General features: G+C 39.1%; 2 protein-coding genes across 3 annotated transcripts in view; one reads left to right on the forward strand and one right to left on the reverse strand.

Annotated features, from left to right (window-relative positions):
• Nucleotides 1–2,016, forward strand: part of arhgdia (Rho GDP dissociation inhibitor (GDI) alpha) — a 43,979-nt gene extending 41,963 nt beyond the window's left edge. The window contains exon 6 of the mRNA XM_056454344.1: nt 370–2,016. Coding sequence (XP_056310319.1) covers nt 370–569 — 200 coding nt within the window. The 3' untranslated portion in view covers nt 570–2,016. The remainder of the gene's footprint in view (nt 1–369) is intronic.
• Nucleotides 2,017–3,911: 1,895 nt separating this feature from the next.
• The window catches only part of cdr2l (cerebellar degeneration-related protein 2-like), a 33,100-nt gene continuing 17,750 nt past the window's right edge, over nt 3,912–19,261 (reverse strand). For both annotated transcript variants that reach the window (XM_056454346.1, XM_056454345.1), the window contains exons 4-6: nt 11,842–11,990; nt 8,698–8,862; nt 3,912–5,289 (exon numbers count right to left, since the gene is read on the reverse strand). In XM_056454346.1, the coding sequence (XP_056310321.1) occupies nt 4,410–5,289; nt 8,698–8,862; nt 11,842–11,990 (1,194 nt within the window). In that variant the 3' untranslated portion in view covers nt 3,912–4,409. The remainder of the gene's footprint in view (nt 5,290–8,697; nt 8,863–11,841; nt 11,991–19,261) is intronic.

A 19,261-nucleotide genomic window follows, 5' to 3' on the forward strand; every position in this document is an offset into this window, starting at 1 on the left:
AAAGTAACGTCAAAGAGCTGATCTCTAATGTGGTAACTGCAAGAGCTGTTAAATTATGCGTCGCTTTATTTTGACTTGAACGTACGTTGAAATTAATATTAAAATGGCCGCATTCTCTTCATTTCCATTAAAGCTGTGCGTCGACTGTCACCCTTCATATGCAATCTCTGAATCGGTCCAGTCATGTATCAATGCTGACTGATGCGCTCCGTATCTGGGGTATCCCGTATTTTTACATCCCAATGTTGACAGGTATGGAGGTGGGAAGAATGTGAGGTCTGAGTTGGAAAAGTAGCATAAAAACCACAGACAGACACTACTAGTGTACTCCGCATGATTTAAACCCAACCTCCTGTCTCTTGTTTTCAGTTGATAAGTCCGACTACATGGTGGGCAGCTACGGCCCCCGGCCGGATGAATACGAGTTCCTGACGCCCCTAGAGGAGGCACCCAAAGGCATGCTGGCCCGCGGTACCTACAACATCAAATCCAAGTTCACTGACGACGACAAGCACGACCACCTGTCCTGGGAGTGGAACCTGAACATCAAGAAGGACTGGAAAGATTGAGCCCCATTTTCCTTCTTGCCATCCTCCTATCCCCCCCCCCCCCCTTTTCTTCCTCCTCCAGTTCCCTCCGTCATCATCATCAATGACATCATAATCCTGGATTAACTGATTTAAAGGAAAAGGATCTTTCTCACTCCGTCCACTTTCCTGCAGTCCCCCTCCATCCCATCTCTTCCCTCCCTTTCCTCCATTTCCCCAACAAGTATTGAGGCTTTTCATGAAAATATATATGTGAAAACAAACAAAAACGTGCACAATCCATATTTTGTGTTTTGGTTTGTTTGTATATAAAAGGTAAAAACAGAGGAGAGAAAAAAAATCTAAAAAAATAGTTCACCTCATGGATACTTTTTTTGACATGGTTGCTATTGTAATCTTCACCGCCCTGCCTTCCTTCCTTCTGTGTCCCTGTTTATCCCGCGTCATTCCTTCCTTCTCCGACATTCCTCGTTTGTTTGTGTTTTGTTTTTTAACCATGATCTGCCTTTATGAGTGAAATGAGAGATTTGCTGATATTTTGCCACTGGCATTCCCTCACAACTCAAGTTTGCCTTTCGTGGGAACGTGTCTCCGATGCCTTTGAGATGAGCCTAGGGTTAGCGTAGTGTGGTTACCTGTAGAATAACAGAAGCGTTAGCAAGCGGGACTTTTCTCGGCTCCCGGTATGAATGTGTGCGTGTCCGAATATGGTTTTAGCTATGTAGGGTTTGACGGAAGAATCAGCCTTGCCCTGCTCTGATGGTGTAGGGTTTGTTTTTGTTTATCCATTTCATCGCCATGTGGCCTTAAAATGAATCCTGTAGCAAAGACACTGAGGAGCTGCCTATCTATTTTGAGGCTTTACCGATGCTCTCTGGAGACTAGCGGGCACGTCTGCTGCCTCGTTCAATTAGCTCGATTCAGAATGGACCAAATGTGAAGGCCGGTAGAAGTTAGTGGAACCTCCAGTCATCCCGAACCTCCTGCTTTCCAAAGACAACTGGTGCTTCGTTAGCAGAATGTGCCCTTTTGCTTTGTGGCTTGCCGATTAGGATGTGTCAAAGCCGAAAAAGGGCTGTGTTTTCACTAACAAATCTCAAGTATTGAACTACTCAACCTAAAAAACGACCAAACACCGTAGACCGTGCCTCCAGTATTGACGAGCTGCTCTCCGCATGTGTGTAAATCTAAAGGGAAAGTTTAATGGAGGTGCGTTTGTAGCAGATCTGAAATCAGCTCCAGTCCAGGTGTAGTCTAACCTCAGCGTTCAAACAAGAGAAGAGAGGATGTGCCCATGCATCACTGTACTGTTTTATACATGCTTTTTCTTCCTTTGGCGACATCGTCTGCTAATTAGTAGCTTGTTGTTGGTCCAGAATGCTGCTTGTGTCTTCATCTGTTTGTACTTCTCTCTATGATGGCTGGAGATTACTTGTTCACCTGTGTCAACATTAAAGTGTTCACAACAGACTGTTTCTTCTGTCTTTCATTCACCAACATCAATGTTGTACCATTGCTTCTTTTGGTTATACTTCACCGGGGGGGTTCTAGATGGTAAGCCTTGCTCTGCAGAATGTTTTTGGAATTTAGGAGTACACAGGGTCATCTTGTACAGCTTAGAGTGGACGGGGTAGTCTTGTGCTTCTGTTTTACCATTGCTGGTGCTTGTTAAGAACCAGATTGTATTATTACTGAAAGAGTCCAGAATCCACTTGGTTCCCCTGGGTTTGGGACTGGGATCTGCTTGGTGGTATTCCTTTTCTGCCTGTAGTTCTCAATCCTGGTTCTCATGACCTGCTACTCTGCACATTTTCTGTTTCACTTTACAGGAGTTTTATTTGACCATAAATCCCCTGAGAAGTGGGCATCACAGGATGGAAAGAAGCAAGGGTATTAAAGAGAGCAAGCTGTAACTTAGGGAAATCTCATGGTCACACTTCTATGAGTTTAGCCTGATGACACTGCAAATAGTGTGTAATCTTTGAATGAAGTACACTTCAACGTCAGCCAATTTCCCATGTGCAAGGGTCAAGGGTGGGGTGCAGTGAACACTACCTAAGGAACATGTCAAATGATTCATATGTCTTTAATTTTATAAGATTTCTTTTACAGCATTGATGATGTAATTTAATAAAAATGTAGAGCGTTAAATAAACCAAAGCATTCTTTAAGACCAGAGATCACTATATGTGTTCCTGGAGACCTGGTGTCCTGCAGAATTCAGCTCCAACCTTAATCAAACACACCTGAACAAGCTAATCAAGATCTTACTAGGTAAACTTCCAGGCAGGTGTGTTGATGCAAGTTGGAGCTCCAGTACTGAGATTAGTGACTTAATTTAGTTGGTGAAAGGTTATACGAGATGAAAGGCTTTTTAAATGCAAGTCAGAAGCAGCAGGTGAGATGTTCAGCACAGCTTTCAAATCCAGTTCCTGGAGGGCTTCATCCCTTCTTCATCTCTCGTACCTGTAGGTCTCAAACAAAATTGAAGGACTCAATTAGTTTGATCAGGTGTTTGGGTTGGAACTAAACTGTGCAGAGCTGCGGCGCTCCAGGAACTGGATATGACACCTGTGCGGAACAAGGGAATTTAATGCAGTGCTTGTTGTCCAGCGTGAAACCCCCTTCATTCTGAACAAAGCAGATCTTCAATGCGGCAAGTTCATAATGGCATGACAGTTCAACAGTAGTGCCTGGGTTGGTTTATTCAGAATTAAAGTCCCCCTATTTATGAACTGGTTCTCAATCCTAATCCTCTTTTGTTAAACACACCTGATTTAGAGATCCAGTGATCCAGTGCATTTCGGACCATGCCAGACATTCAAAGTACCCTTTATAGTGTGCAACTTGTTGTCTGCACAGACTCAAAAAATAAATAAATAAATAATTTGCAGTCAAAGTTTGGTATACTTTCCCCTTCATTCTTTCCAAGAATCCCCCATTTGAGAAGTGGCCAATGTAGAAGTACTAGGTGTTTTAAACCCTGAAAGTAGTTCTGCTTATAGGTTTGTCTTACTACGAAGTGCCTCGAACATCACTGAATATGTAGTGTGTTTAACAAGTCCGTTAATGAATAGGTTTCGTCATTGTAGGAAACTATAACCTTGCAAGCACCTGGTAGATGCTTCATCCATCCATACTCCTAGGTGTTACATAGGCCAGCAATAACAAAAGTCAATAGTTCTAGTTTTGTTGGCGTTTTCACACTTACGGTTCCTAGAACTTTTGGTGGAAGTAGCCACTTTTTGTTGACCTAGGGTTTGGGTTTCTGCAGGAAAGGGTTTCCATCTAGACGATCCCACAGCAGACCATCCTGATCATTCATTCACTCGTTCATCGGTAATAAACGTATCAAGCAAACCCTTCTAAAGCAAAGTGTGATTTAATATTGAACAAAAGTGGTTACACAAGGCTGTAATTATCCATGACGTGATACATGTGAGAAAGGAAACGATCAGCAAGGATCAGCATCATGTCTTCCAGCGCTGATCGACATTAGGATGAATATGGTTACAGTTAAACCAAGAATGAGTAATATGGTCTACCCTAAAAGGCCAACCCGGCAAAAAAGCACATCTGACGCAAAAGACGAACTTCCTGTTAATAGAAAACCACCATTTATCTTGATCAGTGGCACCAAATAAGTCGCACTAAATAACAGCCGTCGCTAAATATCTCTGGCACAATTTCCTAAAGAATAGTTAAGACATTACATGAACAACCAGGGAACGAAAACCAGTGGCACAGAAGTTAAGAGCAGACCCATATAGGATCTGATGCATGGACGTATATGCAAATTACATTACATGTAATTTGCATACATAGTTTGCCATGTTTCAGATGTCTATGTGGGGGAGTGGTCTATTTCCCACCTTTCCTGCCTTTGGTGGAGTTTATATCGCTCTTGGTCCTCTGCAAGCGGGAGAAGATCTCCTTGAAGAGGGCTTTGTACTCTGGCGTGTTCTGGCTCAGCCGTTTGTCCACCGCCTCCACCTGCCGGCTGATGCCCTCCAGAGCCTCAGGAGTCGAGGGCGTCTGCGGAGGCGGCTGCTGTGGCTCCGCGACCCGGCACTCCTTCATGGACGGGTCTCTGGACACAGGTCGAGACGTTTGGACTTCAGCGTGCCGCAGACTCTCCTCGTGGCGACGACACTTTCCAAGAAGCTCCTCGTATTTCTCTAGAAGTGCGTGATACTGTTCGTCCACCTCCCGCAGGATGGACATGCCTCTCTTGCGGACGCCGTTAGCGTGTAAAGCGTAGCTGCCTTTGCGTCTCCCTGAGGCGTCGACCGCAGAGATGGCGTCCAGAGCGGTGTCACTGCAGCTCTTGCGCACAGGTGCAGCTCCGTCATTAGAGTCCCCGTTCTGCGCCATCACAGCCTCGTCTGGAGTGTCGGTCTCTGGTGCACAGTTAAGCAGCGTCTGCTCCAGGCCTTCCTCTCCGCTCAGCAGACAGACACGAGACTTGCGGAGCTGCTGCATCTCCTGAAGCTCTGCCTCTAGCTCGTGCACGCGCCGCTGGCAGCTCTCAGCCCCCAGGAGGCGCTGTTCCAGACGCTCAAACTCCTGGAGCACCGCGGCACACTCCCTCTCCGCAGCCTCCCGCCGGCCACGTTCAGCCGCCACCGCTGCACGCAGAGAAGAAACCATCACGCGCAGATGCTCGTTCTCTTCGTCTGCCGGCTGACATTCCTCCAGGTCTCCGCTACCGGGGTCAGACACCATGAAACTATCCTCATACCTGCAAAACATAAACTATACACTGAAAAAAAAGACTTTGTGGTGTGGTTAAACCTAATAAGTATTCTGTCCTCATTTTTAACTTGTAATATTAAGTGCCAGGGATAACTAGAATGTCCTAGTATGAAAATCAGGTGGTGGTGCGGAGTTTGATCCAATGTTAAGTCAATGGGATTTTAAGTCTATGTTTTAAATTGAAGTTTCTTCAACATTGTAAGTCAATGGGCAAACTTACACCCCAGTTTACTATGTAGTTACCATGTCTAAGATCACATGTTTCTAAGAATTTCTCTTTCGGAGTTATGATGAATTTGGTTCAATGTTAAGTCAATAGGTCAGTTTCCGGAAAACCGAAAGCCAAAGTTTGGTGGTCATAGCATTAAAGGCCTAGGAGGAGGTGGAGTTGGTCAATTTTTGTCTCAGAAAAAGGAATAATAATACGTTTAAGTAGCAGAACAGTATTGGCTTTCTCAGGGGAACACAATGAGTGGAAACAGTTCAATATTAGTATTCATTTACTTATAGAATTTTAATATTTTCTAATCGTTGCAAACCTAGCATTAACTATATTAAGTACATTTTAGTATTGGATATGTGGTATTGATGTGTAGTTCCTAGCATGGGATTGAATTAAGAGCAGAATATTTACATTTGAGTGTGTTTACGTTTAAGAGAAAAACTTTGGAGTTTCTCCTTGGAGAAGAGTAGCACTCACGCTTTGGGTCTTGGTGTTATTGTAATCATCATTAATGTGCTAACACTGCTCTGAGATCAGTAAGCATTTTTATAGTAAATTAGCTCTTGGGTACAATTTTCTTAAAATAAAGTCAGATATTTTAAGTCAGTGGAAATGTGTGTCTTCAGTTAAGTTGTACTGATTAAGTGTACTGATTTGCAACTGATAAGATTTATTTAGTTGATAAAAGCAGTGATTCTGCTAAAAATAAGAAGTTAACATTAGTGGACTCATCTCAATAAATCAATCAAAATTAAAAATAATCAAACAACTTCCACTTAATTTAGTTAGCAGTGTCAGGTTAAACATGAAGTCAATTTCACATGATGCGAAACACGTGAGTTAATTGAATTAGCTTTAAGATTGTAAAATTTACTTGCATTTTGCACATGCAAATTGTTAAAGGATTTTCATTAAGTCTTAAGAGCTTTTTCAGTGGAGACATGGGGATCACATGCTGATGGACACAACTGAAACAAACAAATAAACAGGTAATGCTAAATGCTAATACGCTAAAGTAAGTGGAAAAGATGCTCATTTTGTATATTGATATGCATGCGGAAGTACAACTGCTTTTCATGCCAGTGGGGTAAAACAAACTTATCTCCTGCTTTATATTAAGGGGCCTTAAATATGAATACAATGTACTTACTGTGTTCATAATGTATTGCAGAACTTATGTGGTGCTATTGAGGCGGGATACGGGTTGGGTTAGGAACAGGTTTAGTGGTATAGGGAGGTTTAAGGGTGGGTTAAGGTGTAAGGGATGGTCAACAGTGTAATTACTCATGTGCTTACAAAAATTAATTATTATTAACTTCAATTTATTACAAAACATTTGATTTTAGCACACAGAACTTAGCTGTAATTTTGAAATGAAGAAATAATCAGCTGAATAAAAGTAAATGGTAAAATATTCAGTCCTGTGAAACATTCACTGTTACTCCTACTGTTGCTTAACACTAAATGTAGAAATCTAACATTAAAAATAAACATCAGTTGTACAAATTATAGTCTCATATTTAAGTTATTCACTCATTTCGCTAACTTCATGTTTCATTGCTAGATGATCATTGTTGAATTATTCAGTGGCGTATTTCTGACGGCTGGTTGTCGCCACCTATTGGTTAAATAATGTAGTTGCTGCCTACAACTTTCATTTTTGAGCATCAAGTTAAATGCATATAATGGTGATTTTAATCTTTACCATAAACATCAGTGGTTTGATCTAAACTATAAACTATTCTCCCAGTTTTATTTGACTGTTTGTAAACTAAAGACTGGAACTCTTTCTTGATTTTGGATGGTTTCAAACACAGATTTGAATGCAGCGATTCAAAGGATTAATAAACATATGCAAATCAGCATCATGTATAATTTATGTTGAGAGTGTGTTGACATCCTGATCTTTTATTGATTAATCGTGCAGCTTACACTGAATGCATTAATGCAAGCTAAACAAGCAGTGACAGAAAACACCTTTAATAACCTAAGAAACCCACCACATCCCGAATAACCTATCACAACTTCATTCGTCATGATATTTTACAGAAAAGCCTAAATACGTGTGTTTTGAAAGCAATCGCTAAAAATTTAGTAGCGTAAAAATAAAATGTATTAATTCGTGGGTCACGTGTGTTCCGAATCATGGCTTGTGATCCGTATGAATCACGAATCAACTGTGATCCATTACACCCCTATTAATTACAGATGTGATTAAATGCAGGTATTTAATCAAGCATAAGTACATGTATCATTATAACAGAACTATTATTATTATTATTATTATACAGAATTATAACATTTTTGACTCTATACACCAACACAATGGATTGGAAATGAAATGACCAGGATTTAACTGCAGACTGTCAGCTTTAATTTGAGGGTATTTACATTCAAATCAGGTGAACACTTTAGGAATTACAACAGTCTGCGTATGTGCCTCCCACTTGTTAAGGGTCCAAAAGTAATGGGACAATTGGCTTCTAAGCTGTTCCAACTGTCAACTTTCAGGATGTGATTCAACTGTTTAATTATAGTAAATCTCACTTAAAATAAAGTGGGACCTAAACTTATGTCAAAACGGAAAAAACCCAAATACGATTATTTTGCTTATCCCGTTAGCAGATTGTTTTTCCTGTTTTAAGAAAAAAACTCACTAAATGTTTACTTAATATTTCAGAAAACTAAATATTTTTCTACTTTTCTAGAAAACTCTTCTTGATTTAAGAATTTTTATAGATGTTTGGACTAGAAAAACGACAACTGCTCCGCTAATAAAAGATTTTTTTGCATTGTATCATAAGAAGCCGAGTTACTGTCAACGCAGAAAAACCGCTAAGCTAGTGAAATATTGTAAAACTATTGTCGTAGCCCATCTAATTTTCTTAACTCTCACCTTTCAGAACTGTATAAATTATGTCGACATCAGCTGAGCTAAATGATCTGCATGTTGTTAAAAAGCTTAGACCTGTACCACTGTACTTTCTGTTCTCCACGGTTTCATTCCAGTCAGGAAATTAAACGCGACGCCTCCCTGAGGCCTATATCAGTCAGTTCTACTCGTTCCCTGAACTGACTGTTTGTCCATGGTGAAGTAGAGTTTCCTGTGGACACTATCCAGCATGGTGTTGGTGCAGTGCGGTGATGATGGATGGATGGATGGAGCTGTACCTGGGGGCGGTGCAGAGCTCTTTGAGACAGGGAAAGGAGTGCACAGTCTTCCTGCGCTCCTTCTTCTCCCGGCGAACCCTAAGCTCCTCCAGAGTGCGCAGCTCCTCCACACGGGCCGTCAGCGTGTCCACCTGACCCTGCAGCATCTCCATAGTACCGGTCAGTCTGGAGGAAGCATACATATAATCATTCAGTGTGTGTGTGTGTGTGTGTGAGCCTCAGCATAAACCACATCCCAAATGTCCGTTTCTCTGGCATCTTGGTGGCCAGCTAATACAGAAGCATACATCATTAACCTTTGCACACATATATACGGTCAACCTTTATACATGCAAGTGCCCTTGTGTAATTTTAATAACTGGGAATAAAATGCATATTTAAAGATGTTTGCAAGCGTTAGACTCTCATGTCTGATAATATGAATACAGTAAGGCTGATTTGCTGGAAGGCAGAAATAGTCAGATACTGAATCAATCCTCCATGCTGAAGCTTTTGCTCATAAATATGAATTGATTGAAGCTCCTGGAAGGTTACAATGCAATGTCAGCATGACCAAATAATAATTCATTAGCTGAGCCAGACTAATAGCCTTAAAGGGCACCTATTGTACCCCTTTTTCAAGATTTAATATAAGTCTTGTGTGTCTCCAGAATGCGTCTGTAAAGTTTAAGCTTATTCAGATTATTTATTCCTTTCTGGATCTGGGAAATTTGAGCTTTCAGGAGATTGAAGCTGTTTGTGCTGTCTGTGCCTTTAATGCAAATGAGCTGGTTTTCCCCACCCACCATCCCCACGTGCGTATCAGATTCACGGAGATCGCTCTGATGGGCGTAGATTAAACCTGCAGCATCTCGCGTACATAAACAGCACAGCGCCAGACGAGAATGAAGCAGACCTCCCTTACTACACTAAAAACTTTCCCAGCTGTTATTTGATGTATCTGTTGTGGAGTTAATTCAAGCCTTTCTGCAATGTTGAGTCACACACAAAGTCAATATAAAGTTTACACACACGTTTAGCTTTGCACTCTTTTTGCATGGCAAATGTGACAGGACACACGTCAATATCCACTGCTGTATGGATATCGGTTTCATTGATGTACAAAATAAACCTGATTAATCGTCCTCAAGCCGGGATTAAAACGTCTTCTTTTATAACTGTACTGACACACGGCTGTGCTGATGAATTCAAAGCGATTTCACGGTCTTTAAAACGATTTTAAATCAGTGCATGTTTGGAATAAACTCGTAAAATCATTCTTGATCACATTTGATGACTGATGATCACAGAGAGCTGAACAGATCCTTTAATCCCAGTTGCTTTGTGCACACCCCGTCTTGTTGATATGATTAAATGCGTTACTATAGAGACATGTTAATAAGCGGCTGTCAATGAATTCAGTGGGCGGGGATACCACACTCCCCATAGTGTGGTGGCCTTCAAAATGAGAGGGATTTGGATCCTATTTTAACGTCAGGAAATAAAAAAAGACTTGTATAAACAGCTATAATAAGCTGTTTCTCAATTCTAAGAATGCAGAGCATAGTCTTGCCATGTCACCTCAGAAGAACGAACTCGGGAGACCACGAGAACAGAGAACGCGTCCTCTGAGAAATGAGATGCTACGTTCTTCCTGATGGTCACATGACCTTCATGCGTTGTTGTGATTTAAACATTACAGCATTTATACGGTTTATTGTTTTTCCCCTTTTCAAAATATATGCCATGCATACAGACTTTACAATTATGCGTTGCACAATAGAAATAAAACAGATATTAATACAAATTTCAGCAAGTAAACACCCTTAATGTGTTTATTCCTTTATTAAGATTTTATCATCTTTATATTCACCGTCTCATTTAGGGAAACTCCTGAGATAAGTAATTTTCATCTCTGAACTTTAATAATAATTCAATTCAATTCACCTTCAATTCAATTCGCTTTCCACCTCCAGTCGCAATGACTTCTGGGACTTCTAGAGCAAGATCGGTACTCAAGTCTGCATCGATGCGTCCTCAATATCAAGACCACATCCAGGACGTTTCACGCATCCTCCGTTCTTGCGGCCTTGATTATTGGAACTGAGCTTTGGCAGTTGATGATGACGTTACACGAGAACGCTAGACAGCTGAAGAACGCATATTGAGAAACAGCCATTGTGTTTCTATCACTCCAATATGACTGTGGACACTATACCTACAAACAGTTCGGTCCAAATAGCTTACAGAAGATGATTTTCATCATATGTGCCTTTTAATGTACTTTAAGCAAACTTGAAGAACAAAACTGGTGTTAAACGAAAAAACAATACAAAAAATTGTAGTTTAGAGCGCTTTTCAGCTGTTCAAAGCAGCTTGCCAAAGTGAAATTTACGGGAAAAGTCTGCTGTTATTGGCCGGTGGTAATGATGTAACAGGTGGGTGTAGCTCTGAGGCTCCGCCTACTTCGACTTGGGGCTCATTGGTACAGATTCAGTTCATTTAGAGGTCAGACATGAGTAAAAACAAACATTCTAATTGAAAGCAACTGTGAAAATTGACTCACTTTTGAATAATAAAATTAACCTCGCATCACGTTAAAATCAGTCATTAACAGAATAAAAAGGATTATTAGCTCTCCTGTATATTATTTTTCCCCAATTTCTGTTTAACGGAGAGATTTTATTCAACATATTTCTAAACACAATAGTTTTAATAACTCATTTCCAATAACTGATTTCTTTTTTCTTTGCCACGATTACAGTAAATTATATTTGACTAGATATTTTTCAAGATTTAAAGGCTTAACTTGGTTAATTAGGGTAATTAGGCAAGTCATTGTATAACAGTGGTTTGTTCTGTAGACAATCCAAAACTAATATTGCTTAAGGGGGCTAATAATATTGACCGTAAATGGCTTTTAAACATTAAATAACTGCTTTTATTCTAGCCGAAATAAAACAAATCAGACTTTCTCCAGAAGAAAAAATATTATAGGAAATACTGTGAGAAATTCCTGAATCTATTAAACATCATTTAGGAAACATTTGAAAAAGAAATTCACAGGAGGGCGAATCATTCTGACTTCAACTGTATCTGTCAGTATATGGAGGTCTTTTCACTGCTATAGTGTCAGGAGTGTGCTTCCCATGATGCTCTACTCACCTGTCAATCTTCTGCTGTGACCCTTTGCTCTCCAGCACCAGTTTCTCGTTGGTTATCTCCAGCTCTCTGGCAGTCACATCCAGCTGCTCGTACACTTTAGCGTGCTGCTCGTTCATCTCTCGCAACATCTCCATCTGCTTGGTCAAGTACTAAACACAGACAGAAAGACACACATAAGCTTGCAGTGCCATTGGCCCCATCACTACTTACTGTTCATTGTTCCGTATTAAGATATCTAAGGCATTTTCTATATCTATCTATCTATCTATCTATCTATCTATCTATATATATATATATATATATATATATATAAATATATACATACATATATATATACATATATATATACATATATATATATATACATATATATATACATACATATATATATACATATATATATATACATATATATATACATATATATATATATACATATATATATACATATATATATATACATATATATATACATATATATATATACATATATATATACATATATATATATATACATATATATATATACATATATATATATACATATATATATATACACATATATATACATATATATATATACATATATATATATATACATATATATATATACATATATATATATACATATATATATATACATATATATATACATATATATATATACATATACATACATATACATATACATATACATATACATATATATATACATATATATATATATATATATATATATATATATATATATACATATACATATATATATATATATATATATATATATATACATATATATATATATATATATACATATATATATATATACATATATATATATATATATATATATATATATATATATATATATATATATATATATATATATATATATATATATATATATATATATATATATATATACACACACACACACACACAAATACATACAGTGCTCAGCATAAATGTGTACACCTCCTTTAGAAAATGAAAATTTTTATCTATTTCTCAGTGAATGTAGACAATATTTTGGTGCATTTAAACTACAGAGTGTATTTGGTCGAGATACAACTTTTAGTAAATTTGCAATCTGAGATTTCTGATAGATTTATGGAAGGAAATTTACTACATATCTTCATGGAACAAGATCTTTACTTAATATTGTAATGATATTTGGCATAACAGAAAAATCTTGACCCTTTCAATGAATTGTTGACTATTCTGATATACTCTCAGGGAGATAAGTATTGAACACGTCACTATTTTTCTCAGAAAACATATTTCTAAAGGTGCTGTTGACTTGAAATTTTCACCAGATGTTGGTAAATTCATATATGAACAGAAAAAAAACTAATTAGTTTACAAGTTATGTGTAATAAAATGAAATGATGCAGGGAATAAGTATTGAACACATGAAGAAAGGGGGGTGTAGAAAGGCTGTGAAAGCCCAGACAGCAGCTCAAATCTCTCAGTAGTTCTTCAGCAACCCTCTGCTCTTCCTCAGTGTAAATAAACATCAGCTGCAACGTCGGGGTGGACATTTCAGCAAGGCAATGAAAACACAGCCAAGGAAGCCATCAAATGGTTTCAGAGAAAGAAAAATCAAGCTGTAGAATGGCCCAGCCAATCACCTGACTCGAATCCAATAGAAAATACAAAATAAAGATCAGATTTGATAGATGAGACCCACAGAATCATCAAGATTTTGACACTGTTGAAGTGAAAAACTCACACCTGTGCATGTGACTTCATTCTTCACATGAGAAGCGTCTTTCTACACCTTCCTTTCTTCATGTGTTCAATACTTTTCCCCTGTCTCTTTCATTTCTACTACACACAACTCTAGTTTTGTTTTCTTTGCATGTATGCATTTCTTTGGTTATCAACATCTGGTGAAATTTTCAAGTCAGCAGCTCCTTTAGAAATGTGTTTTCAGAGAAAAATGCTGACGTGTTCAATACTTATTTCTCCCACTGTACCTGTGCAACTTAAAGGGACAGTTCACCCAAAATGTCAATTCTGTCATCATTTTGTTTGAGTTATTTACTGAAGAATGCAGACATTGAATTTCAAGGTAGTTTTTGTTCCTCCTATCGATAACCAATGAAATGATATATTTTTATTATATATTGTTGTGTTCAACAGAAGAAAGAAACTCACATAAGTTTAGACCCACTTGAGCAAGTAAATGGTGAGAATTAGTACTTTAACGCACTGGTTCAGGGTCATTAATGGTCTATTTTAATGTTTCAAATAACTCTTAGGTAAAATAATCCTGCATCATCATTCAGCATAACAGATGAACGGCAAGAAAAATGGCAAAGTATAAATAATTAACATGAATGATTTGGGTGCTGCAGTGGATCCTTAAATAGAGTCTTTTAATGAGTCGTCAAATGACTCCTGTTCTAAATCTGCCTGAAGAGACTTTCTGACATGAATAATTTAAATCATATTTTACTGGAATCACATTGCATAGTTTACACTCAAAGAAAAGTAATGTGCTACAACAAACTAATCTCAGTGTTCTCACTCTGAGCTCTTTTCTAAGCATTGCTTTATCAAGTTTCAAAACCTTTATGAATCATTTGGTTTTGAATAAGTGGTTTTGGAGCGTGTATCAAAATGTTATCCACTTGTTAAGTGTGACATCATGCGAAGCGGCTTCTGGGTCCAATCGCTATATTAAACTGTATGGGGAGACTCATCGAATGGTAATAATAAACGTTTACAAAGCGATGAAATACTTTCGAAAATCACAATCGCAATATATAATATAATAATAATAGTCAGAAAGTGATGCATTTTTTATAAATTGTTAAACTCTTGGTGTCTGTCATGCAGATCCAGAGACTGATGGGTACACCATGATTTTATATAAGATTCACTTTAATGTGTGATATGATTAAAAAGTGGTCATAAACGAATATTGATTTTAGTAAACATGGCTACATTGTGCCACTATTGTTTGAAAATGTTTACAAAATTCAATAGTTCTCCACTGGGGGGCGATCTGTGTAATACTGTAATATCCACATGAATCACGCAGGTTCACTTAGGCTACGTTTACACTGCAGGCAAATGTGTCCCGAGTCTGATTTTCTTTGCCCACATGTTTTTGTCATGACAGTGTGAACAGCACAAACCGCATTGGAATCTGATCTTTTTAATTCAGATTTGAGCCCGTTTCACAGTAGCATTCCTAGTATTAAAATCAGACATAGATCTGATGTTTCGCTACGCGACTGTAGTGTGAACGGTGATGTAGGATTTCATGTGACTTTTACATAATCTTTCAGCCACATGCGTCACCATTCTGTGCTGCAAACATCATCTACTCAGCAGCATATAGAATGGCACACAGGGCAAATACTTTACCACAGAAAGTTGGTTGTTATGAAAAAGATTTTGAGGGCAAAGCTGCTGCTTGTTAACTAATCTGGTTAACGATTGGGGCACGGGTTGATCGCGAAGCTGAAGAGCGTCGGGGGTGTTGCAGATAGGGGATCCGTGCGCAAAGAGGGGGAACTTTCATTTTAAGGGGGAACTTTCTCTCCGAGAGAAACAAAGGGCAGGTGTTCAAGCACCCAAAGTCCCCCTTCTGCAGGTGCCTGCTGTTTATAACAAAGTTACAGAGAAATTACTCAGAAAATGAAATAACTCCGCAAACAGAGATAAACCAACTCTGCCTTCACGGTTTAGTCTGCGGCTGCTCATTAACCCTTGATATTTCACTACACCAGTGGTCAGAAAGACGTGCACCGCAGTTATCATAAATGACTGATCAGTGTTTTCGATTAAAAGAGACTTATTTTAGGTTTTAAATGCCGAAATACACATTAGTAGTCGTGGAACAACCCTTGACGATTCATGAAATACACCACGGTTGTTTGTGAAAAAGGAAATAATCATATTAATCTGACAACGTGCTTACTTCATACAGTATCCACATTGTGTGCATAATCAGACATTTTGTGCGGTCCGTAATTTTTACGTACTTTTGTGCATGTAGGACCACGATCAGTTCACACGGCAAATCTGATATTGCATATCTGAGATTTGAGCATTAAGCCTCGCAGTGTGAACGTTGCCTCACATCGCTCCCAGTGGCGAATGACTGAACAGGTTTCATAGATTTGACCTGATCTCAGAGTTTCTAGAGGTTTAATGTGACATTTCTAAACCCAAAAGGAATAATTTAAGTTAATAGTCTCTTGTTGGCCTGTTTAGCAGAGCCCACAATGGAACAAACTAAAACAACTGATAAAAAACCGAATATTATGCAGACACTTCATATTTAATACTATATTATCAGTAAAGTGCAATTGATCAGTTATATTTTCAGTTTAACATTTGAAACAGCCAATTGTAATGCAGGAGTTTTTAAACGCATTTACAGTTTTGACCAGCAGACGTGACTAGCATGTGGCATTTCGAACGCTTCTTCGAACAGTGAGTCATTGTGCAAAGGAATTGGTTCAATTGCTTTGAAAAGCTTCATTTCTCCCATCAAAACGTCCGATTCCCTGGACTATTCCTGGACTTTCACTGATTAAAAAGCTGAATTTCCTTCACCAATAATGAACGCATAATGGGCTGCTGTTTTGTACTGTCCTTAGCATGCGATTCTCGCTTCCCCCATCGCCATCATCCCACTTGTCAGCGCTTTCCTGTTTGTGTTTTTTTTTTTTATTATTGTGGGCGTAGTTCGGTTGCACAATTCTGATTGGGCAGAACGATAATGTGCTCACTTAATTGGCTAGTAAGGCTGTCACTCACAGCTAGTGTTCTGTCGAATTGTCCTACCTTGTCAGATTGTCCTACCTTCCATTCAAAAAGGTATGAATGGTATTGATGACGCAATATGCTACCCATCAAATTTTGCTATTAGTGTAAATTTTAATGTAGACTAGTGTGATACGAAGCTGTAATATCACCCTAATCTACCTAATCCCTAACCTCAGAACCATTCAAATACAGTGATTGGTAGCATAATCTGACGGGTAGGATAAAATGTCAGGACACCTGTTGTCACGCATTTACTCTAGGCAGGGGAAATTAAATAATACAATAATACATAAGCCTCTAGCGATTCGATTTTGGTAAATCACACAGCCCTACTATCCTCCATTCTACATTTCGATTGGTTGCCGCCAAACCATATCATACCTTATTAACATAGAGCTGACTTGATTTGAACTCCCCTCGACTCCCTACACCGGCAAGACATTTGCATTTTTAGGTGCACTATTGCTTTGGGTTAAGAATCGAGAAAGGAAATGATCATACTGAAACAATTCAATGATATGACATGATACAGAAAAAATACGTTTGATTAATGGAAATTAATAATTTAAATGATAAACAAAAATCCCTGATATATATTCAGTGATTTGGACAAGAAATATAGATAAATTCCCTGCTTTTAATGTCTGGAATAGACCTTTTAAAACTCCAGGATATTTCAGAAATGTTTTGTATGATATTCTGTATGATTGTGTAACAAAAACTGCAAGAAATGTACAAAAAAAGAGCTGTATAGAGAAGTCATCTGAAAAGTCTTGAGAGTTGGTTAATCTCTTGTGAAATCTGTTTCTGTGTTCGACATCACACTGAACGTTCCTTCAATAAGCTTAAGACTATAAACCCCTTTACATCTCATGCTTCGGTGTTTGAATTATCCTGCTGCAGTGGAAACATAACAGCATTACTGCTCTGAAATATGGGGATGTTGTGCAATGTGTACAGAATGAGGCCAGTCTCCACATAGATCAGAAACAGCAGGTTATTGTTCTCTGAGATGTGATGGAGTCTTTGTTCAGTGGATCTGGCTCACAGACAGACCACGCTCCGCATGTGCTCAGCTAACAGTCTCATTACAAACACGCATTAGCATCATGCTGACGTGTAATTGGCTAATCGTCAGGAGACCAGCACTGACTGGAGATCAGGAAACATCACTCTTCTCTCAGACGTGCTGATCAGGATCTGTGTGAATCTGGAGTTTAAATTGAGGAAACACTGATGCACAATTACACTTGATCATTCTTAATAAAACAGAAATGCTTATAAGCAAAAAGTGTGCATAATCTCGAGCATCAAAACAACAAAAATATAGTTCAGCTTAATTGTTCATCTTCCTAGAGTGCTCTCCAAGCACTGGATAGTTCAAGGCTAGTTTTTAAACAGCAGACGGCGCTCTGGGATGGTTTTTAAACAGCAGACGGCGCTCTAGGCTAGTTTTTAAACAGCAGACGGCGCTCTAGGCTAGTTTTTAAACAGCAGACGGCGCTCTAGGCTAGTTTTTAAACAGCAGACGGCGCTCTGGGATGGTTTTTAAACAGCAGACGGCGCTCTAGGCTAGTTTTTAAACAGCAGACGGCGCTCTAGGCTAGTTTTTAAACAGCAGACGGCGCTCTAGGCTAGTTTTTAAACAGCAGACGGCGCTCTAGGCTAGTTTTTAAACAGCAGACGGCACTCTGGGATAGTTTTTAAACAGCAGACGGCGCTCTGGGATGGTTTTTAAACAGCAGACGGCGCTCTGGGATGGTTTTTAAACAGCAGACGGCGCTCTGGGATGGTTTTTAAACAGCAGACGGCGCTCTGGGATGGTTTTTAAACAGCAGACGGCGCTCTGGGATGGTTTTTAAACAGCAGACGGCGCTCTGGGATGGTTTTTAAACAGCAGACGGCGCTCTAGGCTAGTTTTTAAACAGCAGACGGCACTCTGGGATGGTTTTTAAACAGCAGACGGCGCTCTAGGCTAGTTTTTAAACAGCAGACGGCACTCTGGGATGGTTTTTAAACAGCAGACAGCGCTCTGGGATGGTTTTTAAACAGCAGACGGCGCTCTAGGCTAGTTTTTAAACAGCAGACGGCACTCTGGGATGGTTTTTAAACAGCAGACGGCGCTTTGGGATGGTTTTTAAACAGCAGACGGCGCTCTAGGCTAGTTTTTAAACAGCAGATGGCGCTATACAATAGTTTTTAAACAGCAGACAGTGCTCTAGGCTAGTTTTTAAACAGCAGATGGCGCTATACAATAGTTTTTAAACAGCAGACAGCGCTCTGGGATAGTTTTTAAACAGCAGACGGCGCTCTAGGCTAGTTTTGAACAGCTGACGGGGCTCTAGGCTAGTTTTGAACAGCTGACGGTGCTCTAGGATGGTTTTTAAACAGCAGATGGCGCTCTAGGCTAGTTTTGAACAGCTGACGGCGCTCTAGGCTAGTTTTGAACAGCAGACGGGGCTCTAGGCTAGTTTTGAACAGCAGACGGCGCTCTAGGATGGTTTTTAAACAGCAGACAGTGCTCTCGGATAGTTTTTTAACAGCAGACGGCACTCTAGGATAGTTTTTAAACAGCAGATGGCGCTCTAGGCTAGTTTTGAACAGCTGACGTTGCTCTAGGCTAGTTTTGAAC

Source organism: Danio aesculapii, chromosome 3 (assembly GCF_903798145.1).
Source record: "Danio aesculapii chromosome 3, fDanAes4.1, whole genome shotgun sequence".
Taxonomy (NCBI): domain Eukaryota; kingdom Metazoa; phylum Chordata; class Actinopteri; order Cypriniformes; family Danionidae; genus Danio; species Danio aesculapii.